Here is a 20740-nt window from a genome sequence, read left to right as displayed (position 1 = left end):
GGCGGGGAAAAACGGACCGGATGACGCAGCACGGAAGGGTGACGGAAACGGACGATTAGTTCCGAGCGTGACGTCACCGAGCCGCCGAGATGGAGCGGAGATACGCGTTCTGACCGCTCGGCGTCAGTCAGACACAAGAAAACTAACAAGAGGATGAAATGTTATTTCTGCTGCAGCTGACGCCTTGAAAGGCCCCGTAATGAAAAATAGTGAAATAGCAGGGCAACTCAAACGTTTCCCCCCTTATATATATATATATATATATATATGTATAAAACAGCTGTACTGGGAGCTTGAATTCCATCAGTTTCAACTGCATAATTGTTGAAGCAGCGCTAAGATGACCTTTGTCTTCTGGTAAATGATTGACTTGCATTTAAACTGATTGTGTACTTTATTGTGAGGTTTTACAGCGGCCTCATTACAGCAGAGTTCCTGTTATGTGAGCAATGGTCAGCTGTATATCTTTGGTACACAAGAAGCAGCTCTAAATATTATTTCAGTCACTGTTTATACAGTGCTAGGATGTAGGCAAGTACAATCATTCATTCTGATACTGAACAGGAGCAGGATTTTGGTGCTCAGTCCTTCCAGGATCTCATCCAAAGGAAAATGGATGACATTGTTTTGACTAATACTGGTGGACACAAATAGTCTTGGTGGATGGTTACTGGAAATGACTGTGATACTTGACATAGACCCAACTTTCGATCTGAAAATGTGTACTTTATATCAGTTTGAGTTATACAGCAATATACAGATGAGGCGAGCAGTCTGAAATGAGCTTAAATGAATGACACATCGTCTTCCACATTCAAAAGAAAGCTTTAATTAGAAAGTTATATACACACTGTAAAATTAAATTAAACTTTATACAAATATTAAATTACTATCTTCACACCCACTGCCATGTACAGAGGAAAAACCAAAGCTGAAAGCGTTCAAACTAAGAATCAGGATGTGTACTTTTTTTAACCTGTTATTTTCAGGGAAGCAACACCGTACAACAGTGCCTCTGAACGCAAAGTTAATTTCTTTTTTTTTCTTTTAGATCCCATTATATTTTAACGCCTTGTAGCAAAAAGAGAAGCAAAGGAATAGTGAAACATCGGTGCTTATAGGTTCATCATCATAATCACAGTAGCTGGAAAAGCTGGGGGTGGGGCAGAGAAGGATGGACATTCGTTTAGTCGTGTCCACAACAGAAGTAAACTCATTGATAGATACACATAAGACAGTTTTATGCATAGAATAGAAAAAAACAGAGTAAGGCCATTGGGAAAACAGAACATGTTGCAATATTGTAAAGCAACCAATGCGGAGGCTTAAGATTATACAACAAAAACAAAAAAGTACAAGTCTAAGGCAACATTCTGTTTGCATTAATAAGGTAGCCGTTAACAATGACCAACAGCCACAAATGCCAAATTAAATTGACAACAGAAATTCAGACAGGTTGTCGAGTTGTTTTTTAGTAAGCAGTAAAGCTTGAAAAGTGATTCTCAGGATCCATCTGAGTCATGCTGTTTCCACGGTGACCAGCTCAACCATCAAGGCTTTCCAAGTGCCAACGAAAACAGAGGATGACTTCTACCAAAATAACATGATTCTCTCTTAACTGGCATTAGAGGGGTGTGTGAGTGCATGTGGCGGGGGTGAGGTGCTATATAACAAAACTTTCATCATTTCACTGCAACCAGTTGCAGTTGTGTCGATAATGCACAAATGTGGAGTCAGTTCAGTGTTAAGGTGGGGGAGAGCCAGTTTATTCTCTACGGAAACGCTTGTGTTCCAGCCATTCAGCAGAAAATGATAAATATTCTAGCTTGAGTGCATGAATAATACACACATTATGTAGTGGACTGCCTGAAGTGACGCTGATTAGTTCATGTGACTTATTCAACGCTGGGAGGGATGTTTTCCTATGGTGAAAGACAGGGGACATACTGAAGCCAGCCTCTGATCTAAAGAGAGGCAAACCAGGAAGCGGCTGTGTCGAGGCCTTCCATACGAGGACATGATCTCTCCAGCCTGGCTGACACATGCGCACATACATACACACACACACACATATGTACAAAACAGACATACACACAAATTCAAATTTAAAAACTCAGAGCAAACTGAGCCACACACCCAACAATAAATAAGTGAGAAGAAAACGAAACACAAACAACCTTTAAGTGTGCCCGGTCACCATGTTCTAAATCAACTCTCTCCCCAGCTTTCAGACAGAATTTGACATCATGTCTCCCTTTCTTTATACGAGCGAGATGTGTAGCACAGCCCTGCAACCAAAATTACCAATCAATCCCACTCATGCGACAGAAGCAGCACCTACCAGATACTGAGTGCAGCTGGCAACAGACAAGAAAGGAAGCAGGTATTTTTATAGCTGTGATATGGTGCTTCGTAAAATGCTGCACCCTGCTTTTAGCTCTTCTGAAGTGGTTCACAATCCCACTAATCCATATGCGAGACGCCAACCGGATACACAGATAGCTGGACAGCTAGAGAGAGAAAGATAGAGAGAGAGAGAGAGAGAGAGAGAGAGGCAGAGGAGGCTTCATGCTTCATTCGGACTGTGCTGTGACAGCAATAACTAAAAACAACATGCAGCATTCACAAAGAGGGCCATAAAAACCCAGCCCATCACTCACAACTTTTCAAGTACAGCGGGAAGACGATTCTGATTCTAACCCCCACGGCGTCAGGGGCGAACATCACAAGTTATATATATTTTTTATCTGCAGTAATCCCAGACAGAGTCGACATGTCTCGATTGTGAGCAATGTTAATATAGAGAACTACACCTGGGAGGAGGCGAGTGTATGGTAGTAGATAGCCTATAGTACACAACCGTGTCTCAGTATGCATGTTTTACTCATATACATAGGATCTACAGGATTTATGTTGAGCTGGCACCACTTTGCTTGTCTGATGTGTCTTTAGTTTGATCCAGCAGCCGGGTCCTGTGGTGCTCCATCACTGCTTATAATGCAGTGAATGTTGGTTGTTGGCTTTGCTCTGCATGGGTAGCAATGGTAGAAGAGGTTGCAACAGGGAATGGGCATTGTTCTAGTCTTTGCTCTGATGGAAGTTGGGGGAAGTAGGTTGACAGCCACAGTCAGTCCTGGTCAGCAGTGACAGATAGTGAAAGGGACTCTGCTGCTGATGCTGATAGCAGGCTGGCAAGCTTTATGCTTCCTTCAGCAGAGGGATATCTGCAGGGAAACAGAACAGACACATTAGAATAGAGCAGAGGCTCGAGAGCTTAATGCAGCCAGCACTCTCCCCACTACGAAGCCATGGTGTTTATATCTCCCATTCAGCCATCAAATCCATTAAGGAGAAGAATTTCAATATAAATTGATTTGAAATGTTTTGGTCATTTGCAGTCTGTGGTTTGGCCATTCTCAAATTATGACAAAAATGCTAATAAAAAAAAAAAAAAAAAAGGTCTTTAATATCTAAACGTTTCCCACTGTTTTACCACTACATGTATGGAAAGTTTCAGCAGAAATTACTCTGTTACTAAGTTTAAAGTTGATTACACATTTTATTCAATACAAAGAGCAATTAATTCAAATTGCTTGTGTCTTTACTGGATATATGAAGCAGCACTTGCGTCAATACAATAAATCACACAGAGAATGGGCTGACATTTCTTATTAAAAGGTATTGATCTAGTTGGACAATAAAATTACTCCTGGCAGGAGTTTTTTGTCTTCACTAGTCAACCAAGAAAAAGTATGCATGACTTGAACAATTACATTATTTTCCATGAAAGTTTATTTTTCAACTGTTAACAGTTCTGACCTTTTCCTTCCTTATGTTACAATAATAAATTAAGGTTTTTTTTACTAGAAATTGTGTTTTATGATTCTACCAATAATTAATATCAGCTGATCTATCGTTATTGAGGATTTATATCAGTGAAATAACAATGTGAATCAGATGGGGTCTCTTTCTATATATGCTTAAAACATATTGTTCCCTCTTACCATCAGAAAATTCATCCGTAGAGGTGACAGAAAGCAGACTGTTCTGGTCGCTGCTCTCAGAGTCTCTACGGAGAGGTAGAGGGCCAGCACATGCACCCCCAGGGTGCTCTCTAGCCCACGATGAAGAAGAGGAGGAGGAAGAGGAGGTAGAGGGGGCCTGATGAACTAGAACTGTCTCTGCATGACGGCGGGAGGAGAAGGATGATGAGGAGGAAGTGGATGGGAGACAGAAGTCTAAGTCTCTGTGGTGGCGGTTTCTTCTGGGGCCTTGGGCTCCTGTGGCCCCCTGAGGAAGTCCCTCAGAAAGCACGATGGGAACTCGAGACTCTGGTGGAGCTGGAGGAGGAGGTGGAGACGGAGGAGGACCAGAGGTGCTGCACGGTCCACTGCTTCCGTATACAGCCTCTTCATAGGAGGGAAGTGTCACCTGGACGCCCTCCACCATGATGGAACTGGCCTGGCCTGAGACTCCCTGCTCCCTCCTGAAGTACAGAGGGACAAAGACAGAGTGAGGAGGACAGAGAAACAAGTGAGGACTTATTGGCTCATGATTCAAGGACTAAGGCTGAAAAGCATGATGCAGTTCTGTGTGTTGTGTTCTAGGGCAGAACCTCTGAGTGGAGGTGATTAGTGTTGACTGTACAATCCCTTTATAGAGTGCTGCACTAAGCCCTCAGGCCCACTACACAATCAACAAGAGTGCCAATGAGCATTAGATCAAATTGTTCTGGCCTTCTTATCACAAAGCCACAATGGAAGTGGTTAGCAACTGTGATGAAATTAACTTCTTTTTCATTCTTCTACTTTCGTTTCTTAGGTATTTCACAAATGGAAACTTGTTAAACTAGTTTCCATTATATGGTGACAGCTTTAGATGGTTCAACCAAAACTCCTAAATGAAAGGTGTGTCCACAGAAAGAATGAGGAGTCACATTTTCTGTGTTAATTTGTAACACAGTGGGAGGTAGTTTTATAGCACTAAATATAAAATGAGCATTGTTCTTCAAGAGCAAACAAGACGAAAGCTTTTTTAGAGTCCCTGGCAACAGTGACTTGTTTGAGGAGTGGAAGGCTGATTTAGAAAAAACCCTTTAACATGTTCAGGCTTTTCAAGAAAGTTGGAGAGAAAACAAAGAACACCCAGAGCAACACAGAGGCTGAAAGGTCTAACTCATAAACTAATAACCTATTTAAATCATCTCAACTGGGGACACTTCAATAACACTTTATAATCGAGCCCATTAATGCAAGCATCAGAGGATCCATGATATGCTGAGTGTGTGATTATAACTATAAAAGTGATATGGTACAAGCAGCATAAGTGTTGCTCTCAAGGGTTTTCATCAATTAATTTGAAAATATTCACTGTGTGTATATCTTACCTGCTGTGATGGAACGACTTGAGTTTTGGCTGTACAAGAACAAATAACACCACTAAAAGCAGGATGAGTGCCACAGAACTGGCCGTGGATGCCACAATAGAGAGTGCTGGTATACCCAGTGGAGAAGTTGGCTCTTTATCTGAGGGAAGAAGAGAGCGAAGTAAGAATATGGTTCAATGTATAAGGTTGTACATTTCCTCTATTTAAGTAAAAACGAAAGCAAAGTACGCAGAAGTTGAGGTGAAGGACCTTGTGTTAGTCGGCAGCTAATCTGCATGGGACTGTCCCACTCGCCGTTCTGGCAGGTGAGGAACTTGTAGTCTCCCTTCAGCGCGTACCCCTCATCACAGAAGTACTCGATGACAGTCTTCTGAGTGAGGCGGTGGCAGGGAGATGGGTGACAGCGATAGCCCCCATTCTCCGGTTCAGTGGGGGGTGAACACACTGGGAAAAAGAAAACGCAATAAAGATTTTTTTTTTTTTTATTACCATGGCTGTTTTTGTGTACAGAAAATGCGCATGGCTGTAATCTCTACCTGTGGTCAAAGTTTGATTCCTGTGGTTTAATAAACGCTCAGATTTCACTCAAATTTCTATTGGTTCCCCGCTGGCTCTCAAGGACAGCCTCACTGTTTCTGTTATGAAACTGTCCTATCGAACTGATTGTGATATTGCAGTTTTGATGCAGTCTTGCCTGTGAGAGTATATACTCAATCTTTGAAGTCAATGAAACAGACTTTTCAGAAACTTATTTCTGCTCTAACTGACAAATAAACAAGTCAGACAAGAATGATCATCTTATCTAAAAAGCAGCCCAACCATTGCTTTAAAAGGGAATGACAATAAAAAGTAACAGAGGTTAGCATGCACACAAATGCTGCTCATATTTCAATTGTTGTGTCTGACCATTACTTCGAATGCAGCGAGGTGGTTGGGGGGACCAGGCTCCAGAAGTGGTGCAGATGATGGTGGTGGGTCCATCTGGGGTGTAGCCTGACTCACAGCCATAGGCCAGTATGGTGCCTGGTGGAAAGGATCCCCGGTTAGCCTCAGTCTGGTTCTGCAGGTCTCCGTGCTGCACGCCGGGTGGATGAGAACAACCTATAGATGCAGAAACAAGAGAAAGGATCAGTTTACTGCTTGACTGGCTCAATGCTAAAAGCCCCTGAGGTGTTGCTTTCAGACCAGGACAAAAGGAAGATGTGAAGCTTCTTTCTTGACTTCTTTGGTACAGAACTACAAGCTGTAGTCCAGCACATTGGGAATCTGAACCATATTTTAATATTCCAACGTAATTATAAGGTATGTAAGTAACTTTAGTGGACTTAACACCGCCTCTAGTCAGGATATGTAGAATCTTAATTTTCAATTTATGCAGGGATTTCCATGTATTACAGGCCTGCTGGGAAAACAAAGACTATTTGTCTCACATTTGGTCTGAGTTTCTGAGGAGTTATGTACCAGTGTTATGTTAGATAAACGCAGTATTTAAGATAGCCAACAGTGTGTTTGTTATTGCTGGCTCCATCAAAGTTTCACAGCGAACGAAGATATTTTTCCTGCAAAAGATATATTAAATATATAAAATATATGTGGGGAATTTAGGATGTTATGCTGTTCTATCATTACCGTGACACAAAATGTCTGCTGGTCTCTTCTGCAGGCAGCTGCCACTGGGTCAAGCAACATTTCACAGGAAAAGTGTCAAGTTGACAGGCTGAGCTGATAATTAAAGCTCCGAGGTATTGTTACACGAAACTAGGCTGCATTTTACACAGGCAAGGGAGAAGCACTGTATCAACATGACAAGTTAGGTAGATGCAGCCTCAGCCTGTGCAATACAGAGAATACATCAAGGGCCTATAGTGGATTCAAATGTCACAAGGCACTTCTTATAGATCTAATTACCCCGATTATCTTCTGCTCATTAGACGGTGTTCATCTCACACCATCATTGGTCTCTCCCTCTCGGGTGGTGAGACTGGTTCTTTAGCAGGGCTCATTTACTTGGCTCTAATGATAGACTCGAGGCTCTAAACCAGCCAATAAAAACAGGATGAGGCAGGAGACCTGCAGTTAATTGTGCTTTGATCCACCTTCTTGTGCTCTACCTATGATGTTGCAATGTCACGCCAGCTTTCTGAGTGTGAGTGTGTACTTCATCGCAGGGAGAGAGTTAATTATCTGAATTTGTGCTGCACTCCCACAACCCCAAACACTGTCCAAGCATACACACACACGGATGTTAATATATACCCACACATATTTGGAGCACCAATCTGGCAAGAGCAGAGAATCTAAATCCACAATCTGACATAACATTGCAACACCTGTGTAAACTGAGACACAGCACCAGGAGGCTAACTTTATTTTCAGTATTACTGACCAAGTTTAGTGGAAACCATAGTGACAACCCAATTTTACAGCCTTGATCTTGTTGATGAGTGGTTTTGTCAGAGTGTGGGTTTGGCTTAAGTAAAACATTTTTAAAGCTCAAAGTCTCGCTATACACCTCTTCAGGCTATCATATGCAAATCTAAACTGTTGTAGCAAATAAAAATGTGCAGTGCTTTTTCTCAATATCAAAGCCCACACATAAGAAAATGTTAAAACACCCCCACAATAAAGAGCATTAATAACACCATCTACACTAATGACCATATGGTTCATTACTTAATCCTGAGCCTGACTATTTATAAAATCATATTAGCCATGGTCTATTGCAGTGCCTTATCACTCACTTGACATAAACAAACACACCAACGTTGCAAACAGCCCCTCTGTCTTGTCTCTGTGTCTTTTCAGAGATTGAAAGAGACTATTTCCACAGGAGTGCCTCCAACATCCTCTAATCTCCGGAGAGAAATGCTGCTCTAAGCTGGCACCACAAGATTAAATGCAAACACTAAAATGTGTGAGCGCCTATTCACTCCCTCACTCACACTCACACCACACACAACACACATAGAAACAAAGTAAACAGCCAGAAACAAAGACACTCCCAGGACTAAGTCATGTAACACCAAAGGTTGTGCTATTGAATTCAGATGATTCACTAGAAAGCTATAAATGTGAAGCCACTGTGAATTGGGCTAGGTTAGACTCCTGTCAAATTCCATCCTTCCCAAATCACAACTATTTTGTCATATGGCTGCAGCTAGCCATCAATTTAATCATTGATTAATTTGCTGATTAGTTTCCAAAATAAACAGTAAATCACGTGTTCTGAAGAATGTTACAAAAGCAGACTCCACCCCCCCCCCCCCCAAAAAAAAAAAAAAAATAATAATATCAGACCGACTTTATCAGATTACTTGATTTGTCTCACCAAGAGCCCAAAACCAAAACATATTCAGTAAATAGTGATCTCAGACAAAGCCACAGTGTCTGGGACACTAAATTGACCAGTGAATTTTTGCGTTTTTGGTTTAAAATTCCTTAGCCCTTACCTAACTCAACTTTCCAGCTGTATTTTTTTTTTTTTTTTTTTTTTGTATTTTCTGAATCTTTCACAATGTGATTTAAGCAAAATGATAAATTGACTGATGAAAGTTCACTGCTAAATCTAACCAAATCTAAAAAGGTGAATGTGTTTGTGTGATTACCTGGTATTTATGACCATGGCAAATTGTCTTTTTATGTGATTTAATGTCTGAGGGTTACTTTAATAGGATACAGCCTGCACACAGTGTGTGCCTGACAGTAGTACAAACATTTCTTCCTCAAAAACATTCAGACTCTTCATCTTACATGTGAACAAAATCTGCACACCCACATTTCAGGATGCCATTTGAGTCAAGCAGTTGTTCACTGAACCGCTTCAGTGCAACTAAAGGCCCTCTGAGGAGGAGATGGTGCTAATGGAGGTGGTAAAGGTGATGAATTGACGACCCCAGTCTGGGAGGCAGCGGGGGACAAAAAGGCCTTAGGGTGCAGTTTTGAACAATAGTCTTTCGCCAGCAGCCACCATTCTGATCTTTTGTGAAGCACTGCAATGAAGTCAATAGAACTGTAGAAGACTGATGAGTGTTAATGGGCTTCATCATCTTTAGCTTTTGAGCTGCTCTTTCATCTGCAAAATTGTCTCAGAGATTAAGGCACGCACAAACACAAAGGAATGGGCATATTTAAGAACACCAATTTATGTGGTCCTTGAATAAAGACATGAAAAAGTGTAATCATGCTGAATACCATGTGTTAGAACATTGGACCTCATGAGAACCTGACTAATAAAATATTTCTATCCACTCCACATTTCTGCAGTGATCAAACGACTAAATAAATGCACTGCTTAATATAAATAATAAAGGGGATGATGAAGGAAGAGGGTGAGCTTCACTTGGAAGAACATGCAGCATAATCTGGTTTAGCTCAAAGGATAACAATGTCTTCATCAACTACAAGACATTTCACTCCAGAGAGTTGCAAGCTACTTATTCTTTTAGATGTAAGCAAAACTTCTATTGTTTATATCATACATAGAGAACCTCCCTGCATTAGCATTAGATTTGTTGATGAAGCCCCAAGAAATAGGTTCAGTATCACACTTTTCACACACAATTCTCACAGAGGCAGCAAGGCACAAAGGTCATCTGAAGTCAGGTCAGTCTAAACTAGTCAAACAAGAGTGCAGGCCCCCTGGGGCAACGTAGAGCCACAGGGGGTGCAGCTCTTGGTTGGATGTATTTTACAACGAAAACTAGCATCAGAAATATCTTACAATCACACCCGAAAAGCTTATGACATGACCATTCACGTACACTGGGCAGGTTGTCCACTCTGCTACTAACATTACAGAATCCAGAATTGAACACCACAACAGCTGCAAAGTCAGCAAGGTCAGTCACACTTGTGATTTGTCGTCCCTGTTGCTTTCACCATGGGTAGCTGTGACTGATAAGAACAAATTGGTACTGGTTGCAGTCATTATTTTCGAAAGTCTAAAATGGGATCAGCAGTGTCTCCCAGTGTTCATTTTAGGGGCCAGGAGTGGCAGCAGGGAAAAACAGAGCAAAACGGCAGCATTTTATATAGAATCTGTTTCTGTGTCAATATATACTAAATTAAATAAATATGAGTGAAAATGTGTGAAAATTAGGTGGAGTAGGTCACCAGTAACAGACCCATTTTGAAACTTGCTTGACGAATGCTGTGCCTTCCTAAGCAGGAGAAAACTTGGAACTTGTACAAACCAGCTAGTTTCCCTACAGTCATTTGCACATTCTGCTCACACACATGACTTACAAGCCTTGACCTGCCTTGTAAGACACATCCAAGGTCATTACAGTAACTGGAAAAATGCAACTTTTCGGATATACTGCATCTTTTTATAATGAATACAACATGGCAGCTAATTGGACGGCTCAAAATGAAAGTGGGAGAAAAGGTAACAAAAATGTTAAAAGAATACACCGACTGACATTAGCACAACCCTAGGTTATGTTTCTTTGCTGTTCCTGTTATCATGTCTCACTGAGATGAGATTAAACAGGCAGTCAATTATTCTATGGTTTGATCAACAGTAATTTGCTGCCTCTTTCTCACATTCATTTGTGATAGCTGACAACGTGGATCTTCATTGTAGAAATATAGATTCACATAAATGCACACACACTGTCCTTGCACACTATATTACTTGGGAATAGTAAAACTCCAATCCATGTCAGTTTAGAAAGGGGAAATGGAGAAAAAAATGAATATTAAATAGTGGTTTGTGAGCAGTGAAGAAATGTAACTTTAACTCACTTTCCCATGGGATCATACTTGTCATAAGTCACTGTCTATCTTAGAATAAGAACAGGGGACAAATATAGAAATGTATTCATCTTCAAATAATTGAGCAAGAAAAGAAATCTTTGAGGGATGAGGTCAGCAAAAGAAAAAAGAAGTGACTGAGAAACGGGGAAAAACATGTTAAAGAGAAAAATGTGCTCATCGTCCAATAAAGAGAAGAAAGAAAGAGAGGGGGAAGGGAGAAATGGAGAAAGGGGAAGAGAGCTCAGAAAGACGTCAGCATCATGGACGACTGCGGCCCAAGGCAATTACAAGGCAAAAAGAGACATGTCTTGGCAGGCTGACCAAGAGTTCTGTGTGTTGGAGAGAAGCCGGGTACAACAACAATGGGAGGAGGAGGTAGCAGGCTGTTTACAGTACATACCACACTGTGGGCTGGGCTAGAGAAATGGAGAGACACGCATTTAAGCAGTAAATGCATGGTTCAATATTCAGAGATAGTCGAGTGGTAAAGATACATGACCTGACTAACTTTCTAACTTGACTCTCTTTCCATCACACTCTCAGTCTAGATTGAATTTACATGAAGCACATACACACATGAGGGGGGGGGGGGCAAACAAAACAAAACTATACAAAAAACAGATTAAAGCACAAACCAATGCCAGAGTGAATTTCGTGTTTTGTACTTATGAGGAAGGGAATGAGTCACAGTTAAACACAAGCTGTTCTCCCACTGGTCTAATGTTAGGTGTTTGCTCAAGAGAATGGGTTCTGCAGAAATGTTGAAAACAATAATGACTGAAACAGAGCCACAACTGCCTTGTGGAAACTAGTGGAAATTGTGAGTGAGAAAAACATTCATACATTAATTTAAAATTACAGAAATGTCCAGTTCATTTGTGTTTAAAATCAGAGATTATCGATGTTTGCTTTCATTATCCACTGAAGGGTCTTAACAGAGTTTTAAGGTATTTGCCATATTGAATTCACTGAAATTGACATATAAAAAAGGACAGAATATTGGAAATCCTCTGCACACACAACTGTAAGCTGATCAAAGAGAGTTTATTTGCTAAAAGGTTGCAGAAACACTTGTGATGTAGTGGGAGCACTGGGCCAGGACAGAGCACCCAGGAGGATGATTGCTAATCCCAACACCAAGCGCCTTAGGGCTTTGCTGGAGGAGGCTCAGGCCATGGGGGGCGTTAAAATCCCCTGCCTTACTCTGAAGTGTCTGTCTGGCTGTGAATATCTCCCTTTCCCCATCTGTTACCAATGGCAGTCGCCTGCTAAGAGCTGAAAGAAGGGGGTGCACTGAAGAAGACCCTTGGGGGTGTGGGGGTGGGTTTAGCCTTCTTTGCCCAGGCAAATTAAAATTCTAATTATCATCTATTACAAGCTGGGAGCGCTCTCAAGCAGATCAGATACTGATGACTTCTGCATCCAGCTGTTTGGTTGCTCCACAGAACAATAGGCCATAAAAGAGGGTGTGTTTTCCACTGTGTGCGCGCATGTGGGTTCAAGTGTGTCGGGAAGCAGGGGAATTTGTGTACGAGAATTTATGTTAATGGGGGGTTGTGCATTGGATTAAACTAAAGACCGGGGGGGATGATGATGCTCTCTTTGGCCTGGTAAATATGTTTTCGTTACATTGTTGGCCGCTTTCCAAGTCTTCTGTTGTTGTTTTTGATGATGTTGCTGTCATTTTGGGGACAAGGGCGTTTTTGTTTTTTGTGACATTCTCCAGTCTTTGACACTAATCCATGGGATTTTTAACCAAGCTGTTGTTATTAGAGTGCTAGACAGCGCAGCAGTGGCCATAGCATCATCGTGCAAGAAGGGATGCGATCCCTGTTCATTTCTGCTCTTGGTGGATAGCAGTTGTTCAAAAGAGACAGAGGGATCTTGTTTAGTTTTTTGTTCTGAGATGATTTCTTGGGACGTTTTGCCCTTTAGACAGTTGACAGTATATTTGAGCACTGACAACAACAGAGGATGGTGAGAGATTGATATAGTTTCCAACTACCATGAAATCAGTGGTTATATCGTACATGTGTTGAACCCAAAACCAACAGATAGAATCAGAGAACTTCTTTGTAAACTTGTATAACCACAGATTAAAAAAAAGAAGAAGTAAGTTCAGTTGGACAAAAATTATTAGTCAATAAATTAATTCTGTCAACTTAAACATTTTGACATTTGTAAAATAGTTTTTTCAAACGAAAAAGCAACTGCTCCCAGCTTTCCAAAAAGTTAATAAATTTGTTTATACAAATACCTTCATTAAATTTTGGTAATGTGGTTGTGAAACACAAAACTGTCAGATGAGTCATAGTGCAACAGCAAAATGTGATGGGTTAATATTGAGTACTTTCTTGTGCTCACTTTCATTCTTTCAGACATCCATCAACATCACAGATTAGCTTTCCTTGAGAGACATTTCAAACAGTATAATGTGACAAAGCTCAGTATGCTGACCTGGGTGAGTGACATGGAGCCGCAACATCAGACTCTTGACATCTGTGTGAGTGATACTTGTAGTGTCATATTTATACTGTGACTGTGAGGCCGCCATGCAGCAACACTGACGCAGACACACACAAATATCTGCTTGCATTTTCTGTTCACTCATAACAGCTGGGCACTAACTCAAAGCGCAAGTTAGAAAGAGAACTAAAGCACATTTTGTTAAATAAAGATGAAAAGTTATGGAAAATTAAAATGTGAATAAAAGGATGGACTTATATTACTGCAGGACAAAAGAAATATAGAACAAAGCATAAAAACAGTTTTCCCAAAAAGTGCTTTTGTTCGATTTTCAGGGTCTCTTCAGGGAAATTGAAGAGACCTGACTGAAGAGGAGTAGGAAGAGGAGGACAAAGAACAGGGAGGCAGTTTGATGGAGGCACTGGTACTTTTATGTAAAAGCCTGAGTACACACAGATACAGGCGGACAGCTTATTCACTATGCACATTTAGGTTCCAGGAGTCCCAAGGCAGCTTTGTAAACAGCAGGTTTGTGTTACTCACTGACAACCTATCTTTGTTGTGTGAATGGTTGAGGGCACAGGCCAGGAATATGAGCGGTAGATAGAACAGTGGACTTTCAGGTCATCACCACACAGTCATACAAAGGCCAAGTAGAGTCCACATTGTTCGCTGGTGCCAACACCAACACTGTCATTTCTATAGTAGACGGGAAATATGCCTAAAACCAGAGTCACATTGCTGTTAGGCTCCCAGAGAGTGATTCCAGTGAACTTAGCTGCTCATTTGTCACATCTCTTCCTACAGCTGCAACACAGAAACAAACACTCCTGCTGCATACACCCATGGTGAAGGAAGTTTCTAAACAGACAGAAACATCCTCCCTCTCCCCACTCATTCCTGCCCTGCTGCTGCAATGCATTTACCAAGCCACGTGTGCTGCCATTACACCCCATTGTCCCAGCTTACTGAGGGATGGGGCAAACTGACAGATTTAAGCAGCGTGCCTCTGAACAGCACAACAGACAACTTTGCATTTGAAGAGTTAAATATGCATGAGAGGCCAAACAGGGTGAGGGAGAGGGGGGTGCCACTATTGTGTGACCCTTTCTTCAACCCCTAATATACAAGCATACACACACTTTCTGCCCTCGAGTAACAGATGGGAGGATGTTAGCAGAGGCAAACAGTGAAGCTCCCCCCTTTTGCTTCTATCACCCTCACTCCAGAGGACAGCTGGGAGGCAGACATTCCTTCTTCTCGGCTTTCAGGGGAAAACAAAAGAGTGTGAGAGACCCCTCCTACATACACGTGCATATATTCACACACACACACACACACACACACACACACACACACACACACGTTAAACCCCCCCCCCCCCAAAAAAAAAAAAAAAAAAAAAAAAAAAAAAACACACACACACACACACACAACTGTCAATGCAACTGTGGGCTGATCATATTTCAGCAGACTGCCTTTTGAGGCTGCCAGCCAGCAAAGATGCAAGTGCTGAGCCTGGGACATTTGTTGAAGGTGAAAGTCAGGGAGATAATCCAAACCCTGCTTACCAAAGCTGGCATGCTGATCTATTAGTAGGACCAGAGCCACTGTTGAGGGCAGTGTGAATCTGTATAGAGCTGTAAAATATAGAAATAGTAATAATAATAAAAAAACTGCAGTAACACACAAATTGTCTGCAGCTGTTTTTTCCTTACTGGTCGACTTATCTCTACCAGCATGTCTGAGTTGCTTGGTGAACAGGTTCACTGCAATAGCACAGCACATACTGGACTACAGAAAACATACTAGCAGAGAGAAATGGAGCACTCATATAGCAGAGAGCAGGAGGACTGAGACGATAATAATTTATTTGTCTTATGTTAGCACAGTAGGACATAGGATTATGTTGGTGTATTTTTGCAAAGAGGCAAAGGAAGCAGAGATTGTGTGCCACATTCTGAATTACATCTCCAGTAAGTCAACAATGCAGTCATTGTTGTTGTCAGTCACCATTGAAATGAAGCCCAACTGGACATTAATGGAGCAACTGCTTGAGCGAGTCACTAAGAGAGTGAACAAATGGCAGCAAGCATCAGTAGGCTATGTGACACAGGCAGCCTGCTCTGCTGAGAGAAGTGATGTGCCATTTGTTGTTAGAGTCCTACGTAATTCATAACAGTCAGTTCTAATTTGCCAACATGCTGTGTTTAGTACACAGTACGACCACTGCAGATTTAATTTACATACACCATATCGAACCAAAAAGGAAAAACCGCTCCCCTAATTATAAAGCTGCTCAAAGGACATACTTAAGAGTTTAAAGTTAATCTTCTGGGTGATGTTGCTCTGGGGATGCACAACCAATGAGAATTTTTCTAATGAATCGTGTCACCTATATAATGTAAAGCATGACCCATTTAAATAGATTATGCTTTGCTCTGAGTACAGAAATGGCCATTATGCAAGAGTATGTCGTCTTACCAATGAACACTATTGTAAGCATATGAACCTCTGAGTGTCTTCAGTGTGAAGATGGTAAATATTAAGAACGTGGATCTTGATCAGGGGAAAAATTTTTGATCAGGAACATCCCTTCCCACTGCTATCGCTACTAAAAGAAAAGAAGAACTGGGATTAGCCACATGATTTTCACAGGGAAATAGATCATGCTCCTGGGCAACCATCCATTATCCTCAAGTAAAAGCCAAGCAATCCATGTCAATACAAGTTGGAGAAACTATAGAGTCCTGTCAACTATAATCACTGGTAGATAACACCAAACAGATTTTAACAACACAATCCTGGATCCTGATATCATGACATTTAGAATGCAATAAAAGTTGAAGAAATGCAAAAATTCTTGTACATAAATTTCATTCAAGCCAAAAAGACATTTTGTTGGAAGCAGGAAGTGAAGTGATAGTGGTTCAAACAAAATACTGTTTATTATCATGAGGACGATACAAAATATAGTTTATATTGCTGGCGACATCCCCAATACAACAACCTGCTTCTTGACGCAAACCCCGATATCATCCATACCTCACGCTGTGTATGTGTGTGAGAAAGTGTGAAAGTGCACAGAGTCAGTAAACAACAAGCAGTTGTGGACCGGTTCCTGCTTCACTCAAGCTGCCATTGATGTTGACATTGTTAAACCTAAACTTGTCAAAATGTGTCACAAGTTTCAAGTTATTTTCAAAGGTGTCAAGTACATTCTAACAATCAAATTTGTGATTCAAGCCCAACTGACGTTTATGACAATGACTTTAGCCCACACATACCTACTCAAGCTGTCAAAAATAACACGTTGAGACATAAATCACATCCTCTATTGCAGTAAGAAATTAAATGGAAAACAAATCCTAACAGTTGCTCACATTCATCAGTTCTTTACTCCAAGTTAATTTCTTGAGTTCTTTGGCTGTTGGCCAGACCAATCCAGTAATTTCAAAATGTTTTTGAACTCTGATAGCTTGTGATGGCCATGTATGATTGTTTTTGAACTGAATATAAATTCAAAGATTAATATATAAATATATTACCCTGCACAAACCCATGTGGAAATAAATATAGATAAGACATGCAGACATTTGCACACTTTGCATAAATCCTTGCACAATTATCCAAATGGACTCCAGTGAAGCCTAGACAAAGACCATTGCCATTTGGCTACTGCTTGTTAGAGAGAGCTATTTACAGATGATGTAATAAGGGCAGAGGGTATTAGTGCCGAGCTAAGACAACTGGCCACTAAACATCTGAAAAGCCCATCACATGGACTGGACAGTTTGAATGACGGGACTGGACAGAATGCAAAGAACAAACACAGAATAATGAGAAATAAAGAGGAAACATTGAATGTTAATTAGAGCAAAAATAGAGACAAAATGAGACCACACCATATATAATGCACTCCCAGTAAGAGCTGAATTCAAGTCCTGTTGAGGTAAGTAACCAAGCGTTATACTGAAGTATCTCTTAGGACAGCATTTAATCTCTAACAGCTCCAGGGGTGATGTTCTGAAGCCAACTCTGTGCTCCGACTTCCTTCTGGAGAACGATCGGCTCTCTCCTCCTCCTAGCACCTATTGGACTAGAAAGCAGTGATGAAGCGACTTGTGCAGAATTGCAGTCAGTTAAAAGAGAAACAGCTGTGCACCACCTCCGCCTAAGTGAACAACTCCCACAAGTGTTGCGAGACAGCACATGCATGCACAACACTTCTACTCAGCTCGCTAAATCATGTGGCTTGGTTTATTTTGCTGTCTCTTATGCAGGCAGGACTTATGTAGCAAGTAAGCTAGCAGAATTTTCAATGAGAGCTATTGACAAAGATCAAGTTGGACGAGAGCTAAAAGCTGAATCAAGAGATTTTGGACTTGTGGCTGATATCCCCTTATTTTCATGGTGTCTCCACAGCTGTGACTTGTTGAACCATAAACATATGCATTTCCACTGAAGCAGCTGATAAATGTGACGCTCTGTTAAACTGATGGTAATGCAGGTGGCTAAAGAAGAAGTTCTGCCACCATTTTAAGTCTATTTCAGTGTTTCTAGTTGTAATTGCTGTTTTAGGTTAACGTTATGGAACAGCAAAAATGGACATGATGCTTCACATGAAAACTTCAAAACTTTACACTGACGAAAATGGCACTATTGAAATAGCTACAGGAGGTGCAGCTTTATCTGTCACCAACATTATAAAATAATTGAGTTCTCTTTGGTTTTCAAAACAAGACTTGCGTGTTTTTCTGCACTTTGTCACTCCACTTTAACTCAGCCAAGCTGCTGCATTGAAAACCATTCATGCTGTACCACTGTCATACCTTCTGATCATGATTGCTCACAGTCTGGCACAGTGTGGATGTCTCAACAATTGGCAAATTCACCATGCGTGTAGGATGCTTGGTGCCTTTTGCGTAAGATGAACATGTTTGAGCTTGATGAGGTTGTTGACTAATGGTGTGACGAAAAAAAAGAAAAAAGAAACAAACGACCCACACTGTTTCTGTAGGCCTGAAAAACACACATCGAAGAGGTGAGGGAAGAGTGGGGGAAACAAAATGGATGAAGGAAATGGAGACTAAGAAGAGATTAAAAAGGTCAAAAAAGAGGCTAGATTAACATAAAGTGGTAATCTGGCACGTTTCTGAGAACATGGTTTGACAATGCAAATGAAAGCAATAGAAGAACATTGAAGAAAGCTAATAAGTACAAAGATGGTAAAACATGCAGAATGAAAGAAAAGAAAAAGAATGAATGAGAGACAGAATAGAAGCAAAAGCAACAGAAGATAGGAGAGACTGGAGGATATATTTAGCAGCTCATTAGTCAGAGATGTCCTCTCCTCAGCAGGCTGGTCCGTCAGATGAAGCCCTTTGGAAATCATTGTGACTGCCTGCTGGTTCATACAACCACACACAGTATGTGTAAAATAATTTACAAACTGCCTCTTCTCTTCCTAACCTTCATGTAACCTTAGAATCCTACCCAAACATAATAATAACTGCATAGGCTTGTACAGTGTTAGCATGGAAAATAACCAGAATGACCTTTGTTGTTAATGCACTTCCCCGTATCTCTTAACCCATTTTGGAAGTTATCAGATTTGACTGTTGACTGTTTTGCCACTCCCTGCTTCGATTGTCGTTAACCTTTAACATAAAACACGCACTGCACACAAACGAAAATGAAAAAATGAATATCACATGATAAACTTTGTGTTTGCAGGCAGGTGGGAGCAATGTGTAGCTAACAATAACCCTAGCCATCAGGGATCTTCACAAAGTAATGGAACTGTCAGATCAACTGTTTAAATTGGATGAAATGGTCTTGCATCGACTGTCTGTTTCCATGGTGTATTTCTTTGCCTGGAAAGGCATTTAAAGTTTCCCTTTAGGGCTGGATTGGGTGGGAGAGCTGTTAAATGACACAGGGTGAGAGCAAAGAGCGATGGCTCAAGTGATAAACACACAGGTAATAAAAGAGAAAGGGTGATGGATTCAACCAGACTGCTGCTAATGGGCTCTGGTCTCACCTGGCTAATATCTGAAGCTTTAAGGGAGAGAGTGGGAAAAAAAAAAGAGCACAGACATCATAGAAAAGGGGTTGTTGGGTGTGCAATATACCCAGTCTCTCTCTCTCTCTCTCTCACACACACACACACACACACACCCTCACTCACCCACTCACAGGGACTGAGTTAGCAGTCCTAATTGCAGACTGGTGATCTAGTGGAGCTGCAGTTTTTGCTGTGGTTTGGCCTGTGGCTTCCAACACCGCCCCTAAAAGGACCCCTTTGTTCTCACATTTCAGAAAGGAGCTAGCAGGCAATGTACTGCTTTACTCCTGCCTGGCTGCAAAATGTCGTGCTAACAGAATTTAAGGGGACTGTTTTGACCCGCTAATTGCAAAGGATCCATTGTTCCGCCCCTTGGGCAGCAATGTTTGTAAACCCATCCTATCCAGAAAACTGTCTGCAAGGGCTGGGAACCAACAGTGTGCAGACAGACTCACACACTGTGGCTTCTTTCTACATACACATGCGCACGATTTTGTTTGGCTACAGAAAGCAACAAGTTTAAAAGACTACAGCTGTTTGAAGATGCCAGAAGTAGGGCATGGCTCATTCAGATATTTTCCTCTGTGGTCAGAGCAGTGACGCTATGCTAGCCATCAGAGTCTCCTCTGTTATTAAAGAGAAGTGAGAGGCGTTGGGGCTTTTTCCTTGAGGAACACGACTTTTGCAAAAACATCCTCATATCCTTGGGTTGATCTTACACACTGATTCAAGAACTGCCAACACAAAGGGCTTCGACTGTGTAATAGGTCTTCTTCAGAGGATCTATTCAACTGCAAGCCAAGGATGGCCAATTGATTTTTAAAAACAAACAAATCTCAAAGGACATCAGAAAGGCAGCTGTCTGCTTCCTTTCTCGCTCTCCTCCCCTTTCCCCCTGCTCTTTTCTTTACCCTATGACTCCACTTTTCTGCCAGGGAAAGCCATTTCCCGTTCTCACACATGAACATACATAAACATCAGTGCCTCGCAGAACACAACAGGCTTGTTTGTGGGAGACTTTCATGTACAGTTTTAACTCAACTTCAGAGGACAATGGGTTTTTA

At 41.3% G+C, this 20740-nt stretch overlaps 1 protein-coding gene across 3 annotated transcripts in view; it reads right to left on the bottom strand.

The window, feature by feature from the left end:
• Window positions 1–806: 806 nt before the first annotated feature.
• susd6 (sushi domain containing 6) overlaps window positions 807–20740 on the bottom strand; it is a 29727-nt gene continuing 9793 nt past the window's right edge. Inside the window, exons 3-7 of one of the 3 annotated variants that reach the window (XM_029496979.1) lie at window positions 6290–6487; window positions 5636–5839; window positions 5387–5525; window positions 4005–4486; window positions 807–3224 (exon numbers count right to left, since the gene is read on the bottom strand). In XM_029496979.1, the coding sequence (XP_029352839.1) occupies window positions 3199–3224; window positions 4005–4486; window positions 5387–5525; window positions 5636–5839; window positions 6290–6487 (1049 nt within the window). In that variant the 3' untranslated portion in view covers window positions 807–3198. The remainder of the gene's footprint in view (window positions 3225–4004; window positions 4487–5386; window positions 5526–5635; window positions 5840–6289; window positions 6488–20740) is intronic. The other 2 variants (XM_029496977.1, XM_029496978.1) reach the window with 2 other exon arrangements.

Source organism: Echeneis naucrates, chromosome 24 (genome assembly GCF_900963305.1).
Source record: "Echeneis naucrates chromosome 24, fEcheNa1.1, whole genome shotgun sequence".
In the NCBI taxonomy this organism is placed as follows: Eukaryota; Metazoa; Chordata; class Actinopteri; order Carangiformes; family Echeneidae; genus Echeneis; species Echeneis naucrates.
The sequence above is the reverse complement of the archived record's forward strand: the minus strand, read 5'-3'. Positions and strand labels throughout refer to the sequence as shown.